General features: G+C 38.9%; 1 protein-coding gene across 2 annotated transcripts in view; it reads right to left on the bottom strand.

Annotated features, from left to right (window-relative positions):
- The window catches only part of LOC140368091 (anoctamin-4-like), a 43,673-nt gene extending 24,920 nt beyond the window's left edge, over positions 1 to 18,753 (bottom strand). The window contains exons 1-3 of one of the 2 annotated variants that reach the window (XM_072454962.1): positions 18,511 to 18,753; positions 12,636 to 12,710; positions 6,009 to 6,224 (exon numbers count right to left, since the gene is read on the bottom strand). In XM_072454962.1, coding sequence (XP_072311063.1) covers positions 6,009 to 6,224; positions 12,636 to 12,710; positions 18,511 to 18,730 — 511 coding nt within the window. In that variant the 5' untranslated portion in view covers positions 18,731 to 18,753. Of the gene's footprint in view, positions 1 to 2,505; positions 2,769 to 6,008; positions 6,225 to 12,635; positions 12,711 to 18,510 lie in introns of those variants that run through there. The other variant, XM_072454963.1, reaches the window with a different exon arrangement.
- Between the last annotated feature and the right edge of the window lie 285 nt (positions 18,754 to 19,038).

Here is a 19,038-nt window from a genome sequence, read left to right on the forward strand (position 1 = left end):
AAAACATTATCACTGCATTTTTTAACAAATAAACAAAGATTTGAGTGGCAGTTCTCAGTATGGCACAGTTTGACCTGGTTTCAGCAGCAGCACAATGAAGTCTCATTAAAACCACAGAACCACAGAGTTCTATAAAAAAGATCTCTCTGTGGACCGTCCACATGTTCACTGCATGGCTCCACTCATGTCACGTGCGTCCAACAATATCTAAAATATATGTATTATGCTCAATAGTACATCACTTTCAGGAGACAGGCCAGGATACACTATATTTGGGATATTACACTGTATTTCACACGATTCTAACTTATTTCCCTCCTTTAGGTGGTGTCCCATGCCTCAAGAGGTTTGGGTTGACCAGGTTTTCTCTGTGGCATTAAAGGATGAGTAATACAAGAGGAAAATCTCCCCACAGGCGCAGCGAAGTATTCCTTTATTCAATAATGAAGTAATGAAAAGGATTCACATTTCAAATTAGTCTCACTCTGCCTAGATCTTTCTTATTCATTAACCTTAATTTAAAATACACTATCCATGTGGACCTGCACCCCAACTGGACCAATGTCAGAGGAAAAAAATAAATGGCCTATACATTTCTGTAAGTAAGTCTTAAATGTTTTGTGCGAGAGCTAAATTGTAATCTGATCCAAAAGTGTCAGCCTCAATATGACGCTCCTTTATCCACGGCACCTACTAAATTATTAAACATCCATTCATTCAAAATTCAGGCCCCTCTTTATGAGGATTATATTGTGCAATGAAGACTTGGCATTTAGCAGTTTTTAGAGCGTCTGAATTCAAAAGGTTAATAGTCAATAACACCTTTGCAACTATACACATTATTTCTAAATGTATGAATAAAATATGTATACGCTCCTGCGCTGACAGAGACTCAAGAGCGGTCATTTAAATTGGCAGTTCAATCATAGCTCAGAACAATGTTTCCTTTGGCAAGAATGTGGTGTGTTGGAGAGGTTTTGGTGCAGAGTGGCAGCCACTTGTTTGCCAGTCAGTGTCAGGGCAGCTGTGGCAGTAGAAGTCGCTTACCTCCCTAAGTGTAAAGGGTAAATTATATCAGAGAGCGTGTTCCATCCATTATTGTCTGACCTACTGTAAACATGCAGGATCAGGAATAGAACTAAACTAGATTAGAAGACACTGTCCTGGCTGTGTCACCCACTCACTTATCCAACACATCACTCAAGGGAAACCTGAGAAATGCAATGTGGGAGAAATCAAAGATGGTTACAATAAAAATCGACTCATATTCAGTCTAGTTACACTAAAAGAAGACGGGTGTTTTGCGTGAACTGCACAGATCTTTTTGTCGAAAAGTCAGCGCTCCATTGTGATAAAATGAGAGACAATTACAGAGCAGAGAAGAAAGGACGGAGATTGTGGGGGTTGGAGAAACAATGTGTTGCCAAGGGAATGGGGTAGTTTCATAAGAGAGTTCAACAACACTTACTGTGGACAGATGAAAGTATCGGTTTGAGGCAAATCTGTGGTTGCTTTGTTTCTCTTTGTTTACTTGAAGTGGTTCCAATGCAAATTGTACTTTAGAACTACTACTACTAACTAAATATTTGCAAATAGCTAGCAGCAGCCCAGAATATAAAACATATTGTACTTGGACCATGACAAAGCAGTTCAAATGTAATCTTCAAACAGTGCAGGAACATAATAAAAACAACTAAAATATTGTGTATATCATTTAATTTAAGAAAAATATGATAATAATACCCATAATCATAATCAAAATCATCATCATAATTTTGCAGAACATTGACTTTGATATTTTGTATAATAGTAGAAGCTTTTTTCCCATTAGAGACCCCATTAAAGATGTTTTTTAGCTTTTACGTACTTTACTTGCCCTTACATAGGTGAATTACAAATGACCAGATCTTACAAATGCAGAAAATAATCAAAACAAATATAACTAAAATGATAAAGTACGCTTAAATAGTTCATTATTTGGCCCAGTCTCTTAGCTACATGTAAACATACTTGATTACATGAATTTGTATAATACCATAGAGCAATTGCAACGTATTTTGAAATAAAAAAAGAAAAAAGCAGGGATGAAATCGGGTCTCAATAAAGAAACCAAATTATACCCAATGTATTTTGTAAATAGAGCGTGTGTGTGTGTGTGTGTGTGTGTGGGTGGGTGGGTGGCTTATGTGCATGTGTAATGTGATACCACTTGTTAGCTGGTGTGAGGGCTCCAAGCTGTTCCACTCCACGTCCCTATTGGAGATGAGAGTGATTTCGCGCCTTGTGCTTTGACACACACCAAAGACATGACCCAGTTCTCCCTCCTCCACATCGCACCGCGGGGGAAGTGAATGACAAAAAACATTAATACGCCGCAGACAGCTGAAAATGAGCGGGAGAGAGGTGCTTATGTGAAGGTCAAACGCTCCACGGACACTGCAATGAGCGGAGAGTGAGGTGATGACAAAAATAATACCAAAGCAGCTTAAGTCGATGGAAACTCACCGCATCAAAGAGGAGACTGGCTGCAGATCGTTCCATCTCCAAATGAGCAAAAGCTATTAAAACTACGCCTTGCTGCATCTGCATAGCCCCCTCACCCGAAATAACCTTGCTAAATCATAACAAACAAGCGCCACACACAATCCCGCATCTCCTCCTTCTCCCCCTTCACCCTTGAGCTCATCTTGTATCTGTCAAAATGTCCAACCATCAGTAATAGTAAATCACCAAGACACTCAAAATCCTGTGTGTATGAAAAAAAAGAAGCAGCATGAGCAGACTGTTTACGGTGAGGGAGAAAGGAGTGCAGTGCGGTCCTGCGGATGGGCCAATCGGGGAGCTCGCCGATCTGACAGGAGCCAATCGGGATGGAGGAGCGCTGCAGCCGTGGGTAGTGTTGCGGTAGCTGCAAACACAGACAGGTGGCAGTGACAGCAGCACTTTGGCACTGTGGGTCAGAAGCCTGGGGCAATGCTGCGAGGAATGTTGCAACAGGAGAATTTGAAATGATTTGAGGATTGTTTGACTGAGAAGGCTAAAGAAAATTAACCAAGTATTTTGAAAAACATTCAAAAAGTAAAGTGGATGTGCTGCTTTAGACATTGGCACCACAGAATCGAACGCCTTTGTCTAATTTTACAATTATGGGCGGGTGATATTGACAAAAATGCATATCTCAAATAATTATGTTTTGCGTTATCTCGATAACCATATTCAGACAAGGTTATTCAGACAAATAATGCATCAGTACTAAAATGTTCCGGTAAAAGTCTTGGTTGAGGTTGAGAAAGTATCGCACCAAACCATAAATGAACTAAGCTAAGATATTCCTTTATTGTCCATACATGGAGAAATTCCATAACACGTGGGGAAATTTCATACATTATATACAATTAACGTTCATAAATATCACCTTATTCTCTTCACTATTCATTTTTAATAGTTCTAATTATAAACGATATACTCGATATTCTAATTTTGCATTTTTCCGAAACAGCAATTACGATATTAACCATTGTTCGATACATCTGCCACTTCTACAATACATTCTCTTCTTTCACCATCTTCAATTACATCTATAAATTATGGTCTTCTTGGCCTCTTGTTTTTTGCCAGCTCTTCCTTCAGAAACCTTCCACGCTGTTCCTCCTCTGTATGTGTCCATGCCCATGAACCCAATGGTCAGCAGTTCTACCCGAGCTTCCTTCTGTGCACTTCAAGACACTTAGCTTGTGTCTATTTACGCTGGAGAATGCGTGTATATAGTTGAGTGCCCATAATAGGTGGAGTAGTGCTTTCAAACTTCAAAGCGCAATTTATCGCTAACTCTTTAAAACGGGGCTTTTAAACACCATTTTCCCAAGAGCCAGATTTTTCGGAGGTCAAGGCCTCAGGGCCGGAGGGGAAGAACACGCCACTGCTGTAAAAACATTTTGGGGTGCACAAAATATCCCCAACACTGTTTCAATAAATGAGTTAATACAGTACAATGACTACCACTGATGGATTAGTTTTTGTGAGAAAAAACATACAAAATGCTTGACAAAATTGAGCATCCAGTTCTGAACCAGGTCTAGCCCAGAAACAAAACAGGTCTAAAGTGGAATCAAACAAGGACAAAACAAAGACCAAACCAGGTCTAAACTGGTGCTAAACCAGAATTAAACTAGTAAACAAGATTTTATTTTTTGTTTTATTTTTATATTTGGATGATGCGTTGTGGTCCGGATTAAATCGCTTGAAGGGCCTGATTTGGCCCCCGGGCCTTATGTTGAATAGCCCTGCTTTAAAATAAGATTACTTAAAAAGTTAATAATTATAAGAAATGTAAAATAATAAACAGAAAAAAGATTTCTTAGTAAACTATTCATTAGGTATTACTAAACACCAGTTTGTATATTAGCTCTTAAGGAATTACTAGTATTTGTAGGCTTGTAATACCTTATAAATGTTAATAAACCATTAACCAAAAACATGTGTGCGTTAATTGTTAAGCAGTTACTAAGCTGCTTATTAAACAATTTTCAATTGCCAATGCTTGAAATGTCTTACAAGGACAGATAAACAAATAACAAGTGCTTATTAATGCATTATTTAAAAAAAGGAACCTTAAATAAAAACATTAGCCATTATAAATCAGGCAAAATGATGCATTGCAAACTCATTTAAAAGTGTTTGCACCCTTGAACCTCGGATTCATGTGCTTTGTGGATCTGGAGAAGGCTTTTGACCGTGTCCCTCGGGGTGTCCTTTGGGGGGTGCTCCGGGAGTACGGGGTCCGGGGCCCTTTGCTCAGGGCTGTCCGGTCCCTGTATGACCGGAGCAGGAGCTGTGTTCGCATTGCCGGCAGTAAGTCAGACCTGTTCCCAGTGCATGTTGGACTCCGCCAGGGCTCCCCTTTGTCACCGGTTCTGTTCATAATTTTTATGGACAGAATTTCTAGGCGCAGTCGGGGGTCGGAGGGTGTCCGGTTTGGGGACCACAGGATTCCATCTCTGCTGTTTGCAGACGATGTTGTCCTGATGGTTCCATCAAACCCGGACCTGCAACATGCACTGGGACGGTTTGCAGCCGAGTGTGAAGCGGCTGAGATGAGAATCAGCACCTCCAAATCCGAGGCCATGGTTCTCAACCGGAAAAAGGTGGCTTGCCCTCTTCAGGTGGGTGGGGAGTCCTTGCCCCAAGTGGAGGAGTTCAAGTATCTCGGGGTCTTGTTCACGAGTGAGGGAAAGATGGAGCGTGAGATCGACAGGCGGATCGGTGCAGCGGCTGCAGTGATGCAGTTGCTGCATCGGACCGTTGTGGTAAAGAGGGAGCTGAGCCGAAAGGCAAAGCTCTCTATTTACCGGTCGGTCTACGTTCCTACCCTCACCTATGGTCATGAGCTTTGGGTAGTGACCGAAAGAACAAGATCGCGGATACAAGCGGTCGAAATGAGTTTCCTCCGCCGTGTGGCTGGGCGCTCCCTTAGAGATAAGGTGAGGAGCTCGGCCACACGGGGGGAGCTCGGAGTAGAGCCGCTGCTCCTCCACGTCGAGAGGAGCCGGCTGAGGTGGCTCGGGCATCTGTTCCGGATGCCTCCTGGGCGCCTCCCTGGGGAGGTGTTTCAGGCATGTCCCACCGGGAAGAGGCCCCGGGGAAGACCCAGGACACGCTGAAGAGACTATGTCTCTCGGCTGGCCTGGGAACGCCTCGGGATCCCCCCGGAGGAGTTGGAGAAAGTGTCTGGGGAGGGGGAAGTCTGGGAGTCCCTGCTCAGACTGCTGCCCCCGCGACCCGGGCCCGGATAAAGCGGAAGAAGATGGATGGATGGATGGATGCACCCTCATTTCAGGTGCGTTAATTAATGACTAAATTACTTCCATTAATGACTTAATGGAAGCGTATCATCTTTGCACCTTTACGTAACTCGGATGCACCTTCAGTCAGTTTGGTCTAGACCCGAGCCTGATATGAAGGTGGAAACGGTGGTTGCAGTAATAAGTTTTGCAGAGCTCTGTACTCACTGGAGCTGTCACAGATGGTGTCCTGGCTGGAGCTGGACAGGGGTGTGAGGGAGAGCGAGGCGGGACAGGATACAGCCTCCAGACGCTCACTCAGGACGGGCAGAGCGGAGCCCTCAGAGCGGGCCGTTTCGGGGCTGGGCAGGTTGGCGCTGTTCTCCGTCAGGGGGCTGTTCCAGTGGGAGAACTCAATGGCCACCTGCCCCCCGAGGTCGAACCCTGCAGAACAGACATGCGAGTGTAATCATCATGCATCTAGGGGTGGGAGATACTGGAAAAGATAAATCTCTTAATGTTATTATCCTGGTGATGATATTCAATATTATGGCAATGCATCTGAGAAGTTCTAAATCGTGCCTGTAAATGGCTTGGTTAAAGTATCACACAAAAGTTAAATAATGGTACAATTAAAACACAAAAGCACATGCTGTTCTTGTTATCTTTACTCAGCTCTTTTAGAAGCCTATTTTAGTTACAGAATAAACTCAAAAGTCTTTTCTGTTTTATTGTTAAAAACAAACAGAGCCAATGAAACAAGACCAGAAATTGAAAACCTCAAAGGAAAATAGCCAAAAGAATAAACCCGAAAATAAAATGTCAGGTATATATATGTGCCCTATAAATCGGTCCCTGTCCCAGTGTCTGGCAACTTTTTCCATTCTTAAGTTAAAAGTAAACATATGTTTTTCCAGTCCTTGACAGACTCTGTCATCAATTTCCATGTTATTGCTTTTTGTTGCAGCCAAAAGTACTCTCCATCACCTCCATTGTTGAAGAATGTTTAAAACATTGATTTAAAGTCAAATGGAACAGTCTGCAGAGCCCCATTGATCTTGGACCCATATTCATAAATAATATAGCCTACTGGATATTGTAGTTTTGCATATCTATAAGATAACAATTGTGATCATATTCATCTTTTTATACATCTTCCACCTCATCTATTATCTATATCATTGGACCTGAATAATAATAATAATAATAATAATAATAATATACTCCAAATCTGTCGAGCTGGAACACCAAAATAATATTGGATACAAAAAAGGCACAGCTTGTAGCATTGTATGGTATTTATTTACAGGGCCAGTGTACAATAAATTACTATTTAATTTGCAAAACAAGTACAACAAGCTTTATCCACAATAGTTGAAGAGTTTTGTCATCATAAGTGAATCTCCTGTATCCATTTTCACAGAAATATTTCTATGTATGTAAAATGTACATTGTAAATATACTGTAGTGAATGGAGCAAATCCCATCGTAACTTTAATTAACTAATAGATTAATAGTGACATGCTGGGATCGCTCAACAGTCTATCAGTGAGTGGTTGGACTGTTTCCAAAGAGATAATGAACTGCACAGGACAAACTGCTGTTTCACTGCAATGAGAACTGACTTTAAATCTCCATCTGCACCGAAGACTGCCACCACTTCAGCTCACACTGACGCACATTTCAAAACACTTCTCCATCTTCAGTGTCCTGCTCAACAGCTTCATTGTAAATTTGACTGAATATTTTACACATCATGGCACATCAATATTTTGGGAATGAAAAGCCTGATGAATGAAGTAAAGTTAAGATTTCAAAATGTAAAAAAAATACAAATTAAATTAAATGTTTGGAAGAGCACATTACAGTGGTTTTCAGATATTTGACACCTTAATGTTATGTTAAAGAAACGTAGAAGAAGGAAGTTTTATGAACTAAATCTAATTATTGTTTGCTGGAAAATGCAAAATAAGATGAATGTACACTGTAGTGCACATCAAGACTGTTGACAGTGTTGTTTTCATGTTTTACATTAACAGTAATTTGAATCATGATTCTGTTGTAATAGCAAACATCCGTAGGTCATTGGGCCCTAATGGTGGTCAGGGAGGCCCTCACAAGACCTCAATAAACACATGTTTGTCTCAGTTCTCAGGTCATTTTCAGTCATTCCCTTTCTAAGTTACAGCCCAGAGATAGTGATACTTCTGTACCTGCCTGGGGGAGAGTCCCATGGGGGAGAGTCCCATGGGGAGAGTCACATGGGGGAGAGTCCCACAGATGTGGCAGCCATTCTGCAACTATGGCCTCACTGACCACATCAGTCACTGTTAACACCTGAACACAGACTGTAAATTGTCTTGCCTAATAACACACTTCCAGTGCTGGGAGTTAATCCATCAACCAGGGTTAGTCTTAAATAAATACAAAAGAAAGTGTTTTAATATTGTTACATTTTTCCAAAAAATTTAATTATTTGTTCAGTTTCTTTTATGCTTTAATTTTTAAATCACTATGACAACATTCTGTTCAGCTGGTGGTTCTGCTGAGCTAAAGTGCACGTGTCATAATACTGTAAAATAGCTTAGGAAGAATATTGTTTGTTATGTATTAAGCACCCAAATACTTGATGATATATACTGATTATATAAAGAAAAACAATATGATTTATGCCTAAACCCAGACTAAATACAAGAAAACAAGTCCTAAACCGCAAAGCCACCAGTAGTTTATGTACCACAGCCACTGGCTTTTATTGATAAAGAGACTATAGTGACATGAGTGGATGATTATGTCTCAAAATATCTTTAGTGAGTTTATATTTTTATAGTTATTTTGTTTTGATCAGGTTTTGATGTTTTCAACTTGAGAATATTTACTATTACATACATTATATATTCTGCTAATAACAGGATTGATAAACAAATGCATATTTCCATAATAAGAACAATACAATAGAAGTCATTGTAATCTTTGAGTTATAATGTCAAGGTCATGTCTAAACTTGGCTTTTTTTTGCAGTGAGGGACTTTTAGTTGGACCAGGGCAAACAACAGAAAGTGCTTGAAGTGCTTATAGGGGAAATACTGTATACAGCAAAATTGACATGTTTTAAAGACCAGTGGAGCTACTGAAGCCCCCACATGCACAGAGCCTTACATCAGCATTGAACAAACACAATCAATATGTGAGCAGAGGAACACCTGCCCCCACCTCCTCATGCCAGACGTCCCACTGCAGAATAAAGCAAGAAAGATGAGGCTCATAAAACGCCGCACAAAGGGGTTTCTCTACGAGGAGCTGGGTGTCCCCAAAATAATGATCTGGTCAGCAGCAGCAGTAACTGGGGCAGAGGAGACTTGATTTGCTCCCGGGAGAATGAACTCAGCAAGAACAACTGCACAGGAACTCAGCAGAGGAACTTTAGGGTTCTGCGTGACTTGCTTTTGCCGCTGAGGAGATTTGGTGCAAAAAAGCATCATGTTTATTTGTGAAATGAAACACAGCCCCTGCATTTCTCTGTCTGATTACTCAAAGATACTTTCTATAAAAAGGGTAAGTGATATAGCCTTTAAAATCAAACTTTGTAAACATTTCATGCACAAGTTATCAGGGTCTGTATATCCCACCAGTCACTGTGCAAAGCTCGTCATTATTGGATGGCAAATAGTCTTAATAAGAGAAAAAGAGTTTACATTATGTTTAAAAAAAAACTCATTGTAGGGATGTGGTGTAATGCTGAACTATACATTAAAATACAGTACTATAATAAATCATGATGGAGTAGTAGGGCTGTAACTAACTATCATTTTACCAATTGCATAGTCTGGCGATGATTCTTTTGATCAAATGATTAGTTGTTTAGAACGCAAAAAAAGTTGAGATTTTTACAAAATTGGATGAGATGAAAATTAAGTCAGAATCAGAATCAGAAAGAGGTTTTTATTGCCATTGTCAGTGAACAGAATTTACAAACTAGGAACTTACTGTGGCATTAAGGTGCAACACACAACAATGACTAAAAGTAGCAAAATATATAACAAAGGGCATGCGTAAAATGTAGAATTTACAAATAAAATAAATAGACTTGTCTGAATATGTGCACGTATTGTGAATCCGTTTGAAGATATTCTCATCAGACAAAAGACACTAAATTTACAAATTCCTTGCGTAATTTTCATAAAACTTAATTTTTCAGCTCATGGCATGTTTTAGATTCCATGTGTAGACCAGTTAATAATGATTTGATTACTAAATGAGTTGACAATCATTACAATAGACCATTTGCATTAAAGGTTGAATGGAAGATTTTTTTGGCATAAATCTGAGTCTTATTTCCTCGTGGCGTGGACTGCCGATTAGTCCTGCCACGTATCAATGATAAAACGCACCTACCGCTCACCTGCAGCCGCGTGCGGTTCGTCCCACAGTTCCGCGTGTCTAAGCGCATTGATCTATCATAATATAGTTCCCTCAGTGTACGGGACAAAATGAAGATGGAGAAAGACAGTTCGAGCTGACTCAGAAGTGGACTGAAATCTACGGGAGACGAGAGATGCGATGGGATCCATCGCGCTACTAAACAAACGCACGTGTGTGTTGTATCAGTCCACACGGGGGAGTGCGCATGCGCACTTCCGCCTGCGTTCTCAAATCGCCGAAAAATCGTCCATTGCGCCTTTAAGATAAGATAAGATAATCCTTTAATGTCCACACATGGGGAAATTTCATTAGTTGTAATTAATAGTTTAACTTGATATAGAAATGGAATCCACTATTTTTCGTTCAATGTAAAATAAAAAAAACTATAATAAAGTATTTTTTGGAAGTCTTTTTATGCAGGTGACTCATAATTTGCAGACAAAATGGCTGAGTGTGTGAGTGTGTGCAGTTTTACGAGCCACATTACGAGCCTCATCACCTTGCTCAAAGTCACCTGAGGGGCAGCGGAGGAAATCTACACCTGAACTTCATCCAGACGACCTCCAAAACCCGCCACGTGTGCAACCTTGCCCCGCGTACACTATAATAAGCACTATCCAGTCACAGTAATCAGAAAATACTGCCTGCCTGGCTCTCTGAGAGGAGGACCCAAACGTGCACAGGACCTCCATGCCCTCCCCCGGGTCTCACGTGGAAGTATCTGAGAGCAGGTGCACCAATCTGGGCCACTCTCTGCACCGTGCACCCATAGGCACCTGGATTATGTCTAATAATAAGATGATGAGGACATGTGGGAATGTCCTGGTCTCCCCCAACAACTTTAGACAGTGAAAACGTCTGACACAGTGAAAATCAGAGCGCCTGTAATCAGTCGACACTGTACAAATATACTGGCTCGAATGTGTATATTGGACGAACAGAAACGTGTACTTTTGTGCATGTATCTAGAGTTTACAACAACAATGTTTTATTTTATTCTTGTATATGTTTTTGTATATGTTTCTTTATATTTAACCTTTGACATGAGGCTCCTGTCTTACACAATTATTGTTACATACATACATTTATTATTATCAATATTTATGAACTAAAACTTTCCCATTTTCAAGTGCCACTGTGGACATTAACAGATCAAACAAATCAAATACTTTATTATAGTTTATTATAACTATAGTATAATAGTTTATCAATGTGTGCAAAATAAAGTTAAATTAAATAAATTAAAAGTAAAATAAAATATAAATAAATAAATACATACATAGATAAATAAATTAATAAATATATAAATACATACATACATACATACATACATAAATAAATGCCTTATCCTATACAACAAAATAATGTTGTAGGATAAGGCACAAGATTTTTTATTATTTTACAGGTTTATGGGTGGATGTGTCTAACTTTACACAGATGTCACAATATTTAATTTTAGTGTTATGCTTATTGTGAGAAGAAATATCACGATTTAACGATTATTCATGATTATTCACACCAAACATAGGTAGTAATATCCTTGTTTTTCTCTCATTCACATTGTCCTGTTACATTTCACTCCCTCTAGTCTAGTATGTACTCAGCTTTATGAAAAACAAACTTCTGAATGATAAAGTAAAGTTAATGTGAGATGAACAGTAGGATAGAAAAACACTCTCCATTTAGGTTTGCCTATAATGAAGTCCAGATTGATTTGAAATTACTTACTGATCACAACTAATATTTCTAATGTTGTGACCTGTATTATCATGATTTTAATACACGACTAACCAGATAATCTTTACATCCCGACCAAACCATATGAAACCAGTGTATCAAAAATCACATATGGACAAATTCGACATAAACTGGATGAAATGGTACTCACATTATGGATCAGGTGCTCTAACCTTGTATTTTATTTTAATTTGGATGCATTATTCTAAAAACCGTAAATTCAAACACTACACACTTTGTATTTTCTTTGGTTCCGCCCACTCCGCACTTTCTTCTCTTATTTCTTTTTTTTCTCTCTTTTTATTTTTATTTCTTTATTTATTTTTATTCTTCTTTCTCTTTTTTTTCTTTTTTGACAATGTTACTGGACTGTATCTTTATTTACACACAAGTTTTGATTGGTCTGTGTTTATTCTTTCAATAAAAAAATTATTTAAACAAAAAATAAATCAGTGTATCAGTAATAGTAAATCATAATTACAGTAAGCCCATTTGGTTTGGTAGGAATGTCACGATTATTTGGTAAATCGATTGTTGACTTTAGATTTGATCCTCTTTTCACAAGTAATTACCACATGTAAAATAATATTAAAATCATTTGGTGCTTCAGAACTTGTAAAACCATTTTCCCTGCCACTGATTTCGAGTGTTGCGGACCAAGAGTGGCTTTGTTTTGTGGATGCGTTTGTCACTCACCGATAGTGATCTGACTGACGCAGCTGTAGAAGGTCCCGGTGGAGGCATTGTAGCTGCCGCTGCTCGGATCACGGTCTGAAACAGGGAAACACGCTTTAAAACTCAGTTACGTGGAATCTGAAACTAAGCAGCTCAGTGTAAAGCCATGATGGATCAGACTGAGGGGAAAGATCTAGAACGTCTACATTCTGGCATTAAAAACAGATTTAAAGTAACAGTTTTATCTTTTACACAATGAGAGTGCTGTTTCGTCAGGGGTAACAGTATCTCTACTAAAGTGGTTACTTAATGTTGTGTTCCTGGACTAGACACTTTGCCAATGTACGTGTTCTGGGAGTGAATAAAAGTTGGTGGTTGGGGCTGATGGCACAGATTGGCAGCCTCGTGCCTGTCAGTCTGCCCCAGGGCAAGTAACGTATGATCACTTAGTGTGATGTGAATGAGCAATGACTAAAGTAAAGTGCTTTAAGAGGTTTGTCAAGCTTGTAAAGAGCAATAGAAATGTAAATGGCGGGACTTCAATTTGAATAATATAACGCAAAATTACATTGTAAATTATATTTTTAATACATTTTACAACATTTTACATACATGTTTTTTTCAACAAAAATGACTTTCATACAGTGGTAACCAATAAATTCATATTGCATGTCGCTGAGTTGTAAATACCAGGACATATAATTAGTTTTTCCTTACTCTTGGAGCAGCTGAACAGAAACGCTGACTTTTCATGTCTCCATGTAACATATTACGTGCACATACACTTGCCCCTTTAATCAGCTCCAGTGTGGGGCACCTTGCAGCTCCTCTTTGTTATTGGGGCCAACTCTAAATTGTGGTTCTGGAGCAGTCATAGCAGATTAATGTTTGCCCTGATTCAAAAAGTTGGACAAGGGAGGAAGCAGAAAAAGTTTGGAAATGTGTGCATGAACTTTTCATTTGCATTTTTCATAAATATGAGTTGAAAATTGGAGTCCTTACCACAACAGTAACTGAGTATGGGCATTTAATGATCTAAAACCAATTTCACGCACACAGAAGTAATTGGACGAGGGGATCTCACAGCTGCATTACGATTGAGAAAACATAATAAGTATCTTTGGTGAATGTCAGTGAAAATATAAAATATTGATTTAGATGGGTCTCATTAAGGACAAATATCCAGTTAGTGTGACTGTATTACTGTGATGTCTTTCCTGGCAATGAGGTCATTTCAAAATACCTGAGACAATAAATCTTTCAAATCACAAAGCTGCATGTGGCATACACTGACATGCAGCCTCTCTTATTATGAACCATGGCACTGACATTCATCACTTCACCTACTTGTGTTATGTTTTGTTATAAACATGTTACACATCATACAGTACTGAAAAGCATAATCACAAAATTGTATTTGTATTTTATTTTATTTCACCTTTTTTAACCAGGAGAGCCTCATTGAGACATTCACTAACAACAGCCAAGTCTTGGGACAATCAACAAAATATACATCGACCAGCAAAAATGACAAATCTCAAATAAAACATTTACAACTTGTATATATTTAGTGAGACCAGACTGTTAAGACCAATTTCAGTTGCAGTTGAAACTTCCTTCCATGACGAAGTTGCAGTTAAACTAAAAGCCTTTTCACCCAGCTCAGTTCTGACTCTACAGGATGACACGAGGACACTTAGAGTCGCCTGTGCTCCTGGGCTCTAAGTAACATGGCTACACAGTGATGTCTGAGGGTTTTTATATATTATAGAAAATGCACATAGAAAAGTAGCAGTCACACACTTCTTTCCCTCGAAAGAAAATGAAAAAATATTTTCATTTTTTCACCATCTGCTGTGTGTGTGTGTGTGGGGTGAAATAAAGAGATTCAGCAATTAAGAAAGATATTTGTAATTTGAGCCCCTCTCAATAACTTGTAAGGGATGTGAGGCCGATTTCCACGGTTCCACCTCGGGCCTCAGCAGGAGAGGCTCCAGTGCAGTTACGGTGTCGTCTGCATTTTCCATTAGACACATGTTGTTCCACTTTATTAATGACAATAATGAACACAAGTGGGCCGAGGATCGAGCCTTAGGGCACACGCTTGGACTCTTAAAAGACTGGAGGAACATCCCTCTGCACACACGGGGAAAGATCATTTCAAACCAACTAACAGTAAATTGTGTAAGACCAGCATTTCTCAAAATGTCCTTCAACACAGTGTGATCCACAGTGTCAAACGCTTTCAAAAGGTCAACAGTGCAACAGTGTTTCCAACTCAATTCAATACAACTAAATAATTTACAACCTTAAAAGCAGCAGAAGTAGAGTAACACTGTGGAATCTCCTAAATCCAGATCAGTGTGACCAACAAGAAAGTCATTTAGGTGTTCACGAATAAAGGAGTCTAAGCAACTTAACCAAGGCAGACCATTTTGACATATAATAGTTTAACAAAAAAGAGTCCCCTTCTTTAAACAAAAGGACTTATGTCGACATCCAGATGACAGGCCTTGGTAATTACAGTATGTCAGCAGATACTGCAGCTTCAAAACTACAGCTCCATCTTATCAGGACCTGCCGTTTGTGAAGTGACTTAAAGCTTCAGGACTTTTTGTACTTCAGTTATGTTATGGTTTTAAAGTTAAAAGTTGTACCTTGATGGCTGGATTAAGCATAGAGGCAATAAAAGTCCAGAAGAAATCAAATGTTCGATAGAAATACAACAGTTTTCCTTTGTCCAAATGGATTGCGAGTAGTTCAGAATACAAGGCGTAAACTCGATATCTCTAACAATTCCAGCTGGAGATTTAACCGTCTTCCAGACCTTTTTGGAAGTTAGATTTTCTCATTTTCACATGAATTGCATGAGTTTGGCAGTCGTGTGAAAGCCAGCCAGTCAGAAGTGATTATTTTCTCTCTTAAATTGGGCCATGCACGATGACGTTTATGCAAAAGAGCTGATAGATCTGGAGTGAATCAAGTACTGTCACAACCTTTTATTCTAGATTAACAAAGACATCAAAAACGTGTGACCGAGCAACTTCAACATCTACAATGGAATAAAATGTTTCCCATTCAAAATGAAATGAATCATGTTCTGAAAAGTGTTTTGTGTCTCTCTTAATTAGGCTTGGATTTTGGTATTTTTGCAGCAATTGTAGCAATAGCGCAGTGATCACCGGTGTCCTGAGGATGCAAATAAGATAAGATATTAAGATATTCCTTTATTGTCCACACATGGGGAAATTTCATCGTTGCAACGCAGGTAGATACAGAGGAAAAGGACGGATAACTTATAGGAAGTATAAAAAACACTCTTAATAGAAGAACTCTTGTAAACAAAACTCTTATAAACAAAAACTCCTATTGACAAAACCTCTCATTTCCTAATAAGGAACAGAGGGGAAAAATAGCGATAAAATAAAATAAAATTTTAAAAAAGCTACAGTAAGACAAGACAATACAAATAATAATGGTAATAAATATTCACATTTCAGAATACTTGTGAGAGCATTGGTTAAGATCCGGATGTCAAGAGAAGACTTGTCAGGATTTTTTCAATTTGGACGCATAGGTTTATCAACAATCTCATTAAATTTGTCATTTGAGAGTAGTTCCATTAAAGCAGCAAGAGCAGCATTATTGGCTGATGGTGGGAGATTACAACCAATGAGAGAAAAAGCTTAAGAGCGAGAAGCACAAACTTCTTTGGCCCTGGTTTTAAGAATTTGAAACTTTATTTTTATACTGAATATATTTAGCCACCGCACCACCAGGAAGACATGAAATCATCCCAACTTTGTCTGAATAAATAACGTCTGGAAGGCTAACTAACCTGTCACATTGCTCACATTTTAACTTTGAACATTTTCACTCTGAGGCCACAGACTTGGCAGCAACTCAATGAAAAGCATCGTAACAGCCCTGTATTTGTGATAATTACATGCATCATCATTACAGACATGTTTTTCATTTTGCAGAACTATAATTAATCCTAATCCTTTTCCTGTAACCCTAAAAAATGACAGTATTTCCCTGGTAATAATACAGAAACTGTCAAACGTGTGCATTTAACTCTTATAAGATAAGATAAGATAAGATAATCCTTTATTGTCCCACATGGGGAAATTCCATTGATGCAACGCAGGTAGATACAGAGATATTAGAGTGTTATTTCCTTCATATTACCTTGTTATTACTCTCCTGTGAAGTAAAGCACATCCCAAAAGACCAACCCGGATGGAAAGTGGAAGTCATTGTTCTACTACTACAGAGAACTTGACATAGACGGAATATTTCACTCAATCCAAATTTACTGTCACTCTTTGAATTTTAATGAGCACTTTGCCTCTGCCAACACTTGCACTAAATCTGACCTGGACGACCTTGGTGATAAATTATGCATGTGACTCTAACTTGGGCCCTATATGGCAGTAAACATTGTGCATTTCCCCCTTGTTTGTTGGTTCTTTATCTGTAAACCAAAGGAACCGTTTGGACAGAAGCTGAAAAGACAGTGTCAGTGATTAATGCCCACTCACTGCTGCAGGAGATTTCTGTTGATTTGGCTGAAAACGAAGGGAGGTTTACGCAGAGAAATACAAGACTCTGGGGTATTGTTCTGTTGTAAATATTGAGGTTTCATCTTCACGGCGTCAACCGCAACATTTGAAACGACGGCATGTCTCATTGCATTATTTAAGAGTTTGGTTACAATCAATTGAAGATCAGTTTTAAGATAATTCTTCAAGTGTAATGACTTTACTCCAACTGGCAGATAATTGTAACAAGATAGAATTCCAGATATTGAGGGATCCATCGAACCATTTATCTTCCTTCTTCCTCCACATATTCAGGAATAGATCTTGTCAACACTTCAACAATCCTGAAATTCTGAATTCAATACATTTTTACAGATTAAAGAAATTACAAATAAAATACACACAATGTGACACTTAATACAAAAAGATGTGTCTTGAGCCCAAAGTAGTATTGAGCTGTATGTATTATAGCAGGGCAATATGGGCTACATTTTTGGTCAAAATATAAAAGAATTATTTTTTTTTTCAATTACATATTTGACGATATACCTGAGGCTGCTTATAGATGGCATATATATATATATATATATATATATATATATATTTTAGTATTTTTACTTACTTCTAAGTTATAGCTATAGGTTTCATTATTATAATTGTTAGCCCCCGCAGAGCCACAGTCAGTGTTTAAATCACTATAAACTTTAGCAGTAGAAACGACCACAATCTGACAGATCAGAGGAAATCTTTCATTCTGTTGCTGTGTCCTTGGGCAACAAACCTTTTCGGTGTGCGTTGTCTTATGTGAGTGGTGGTGGTTGGAGAAGCTTATGGTGCAAATAGGCTGCCGTTGTTGTTAGTTAGCTCTGTACAAAGAAGGATGCCACAGAAAACCACAGAAACCCACAGAAAAAAATACTTGCCTAATGTAGTGTTTAGAGAAGAATGGCATTTAAATACTAGTAACTCATTATCAATATGCACTGCAGCTTGAAATGCCCAATAAGCATGTTTTATCTTCATATCAATGTTGATGTTGGTACTATTATGTTCTATACTTTAATTGAACTGTGCAAATATTATCATTGTCAGACTCTTGCATGAGATGTGATTGAATAGAGCTGTTTGATATATATACAGTCCAAACCTTCTTTACGTTGAGACTTTTCCCTGATGGGGTCAAACTGCTTGTTTTTTCATTCTTTCAGAACTATTCAACACAATGAATTTGTCTCTGTTTGACACACATACATTTGGACAGAATACACATATTTAAAAAAGATCAGTTGACAACAATCCTCTGTGACTCTCATCAACATCCATCTTTTTGAATGCACATAATTGACTCTCACCTGCAGATCCGGAGGACAGCCTGGTGGTCAGCGTGCGTCTGGGGCTCCTCTGTGGCGTCCCGGGACACAGCGCCCGAGCCTCGTCCTGGCAGTGCACGCAGAAGAGCGGGCTCAGGTCTGGACTGTCTCCGCTCTTCCTCCTCTGCTCGGCCCCTGAAGCCTGGATCCTCATGGCGGCTCCTCTGTTCGGCAGGGCGGCTGCAGCATCGTGCTCCAGCATCCTCCTCTGCTCGCCCCTCTCTCCCTATGAGATGTTCGGGACGGGGCACAGCTACACAAACTACAACAGCACTGTGTCAGGCTCCACCCCTTATTGTCACTGGGATTTTAATGTGTTCTGATTTTACAACTCACCCCAAAACGTAGAACTTACGGCTCATCCCAAATGTTAGAATAACTCATCCACAAGTTTAATGACCTTTACTGGTACCTGAAAAATAAAACAAATTAAAACAGTTAAAACTAATTTGAACAAAATATTGCAGCTTCAAATAGTTATCATAGACTATTAAATAATAAGGAATGTTT

The sequence above is a fragment of the Eucyclogobius newberryi genome, unplaced genomic scaffold (genome assembly GCF_026437365.1).
Source record: "Eucyclogobius newberryi isolate DKJ021-1_F unplaced genomic scaffold, fEucNew1.0.hap1 SCAF_2, whole genome shotgun sequence".
NCBI lineage: Eukaryota > Metazoa > Chordata > Actinopteri > Gobiiformes > Gobiidae > Eucyclogobius > Eucyclogobius newberryi.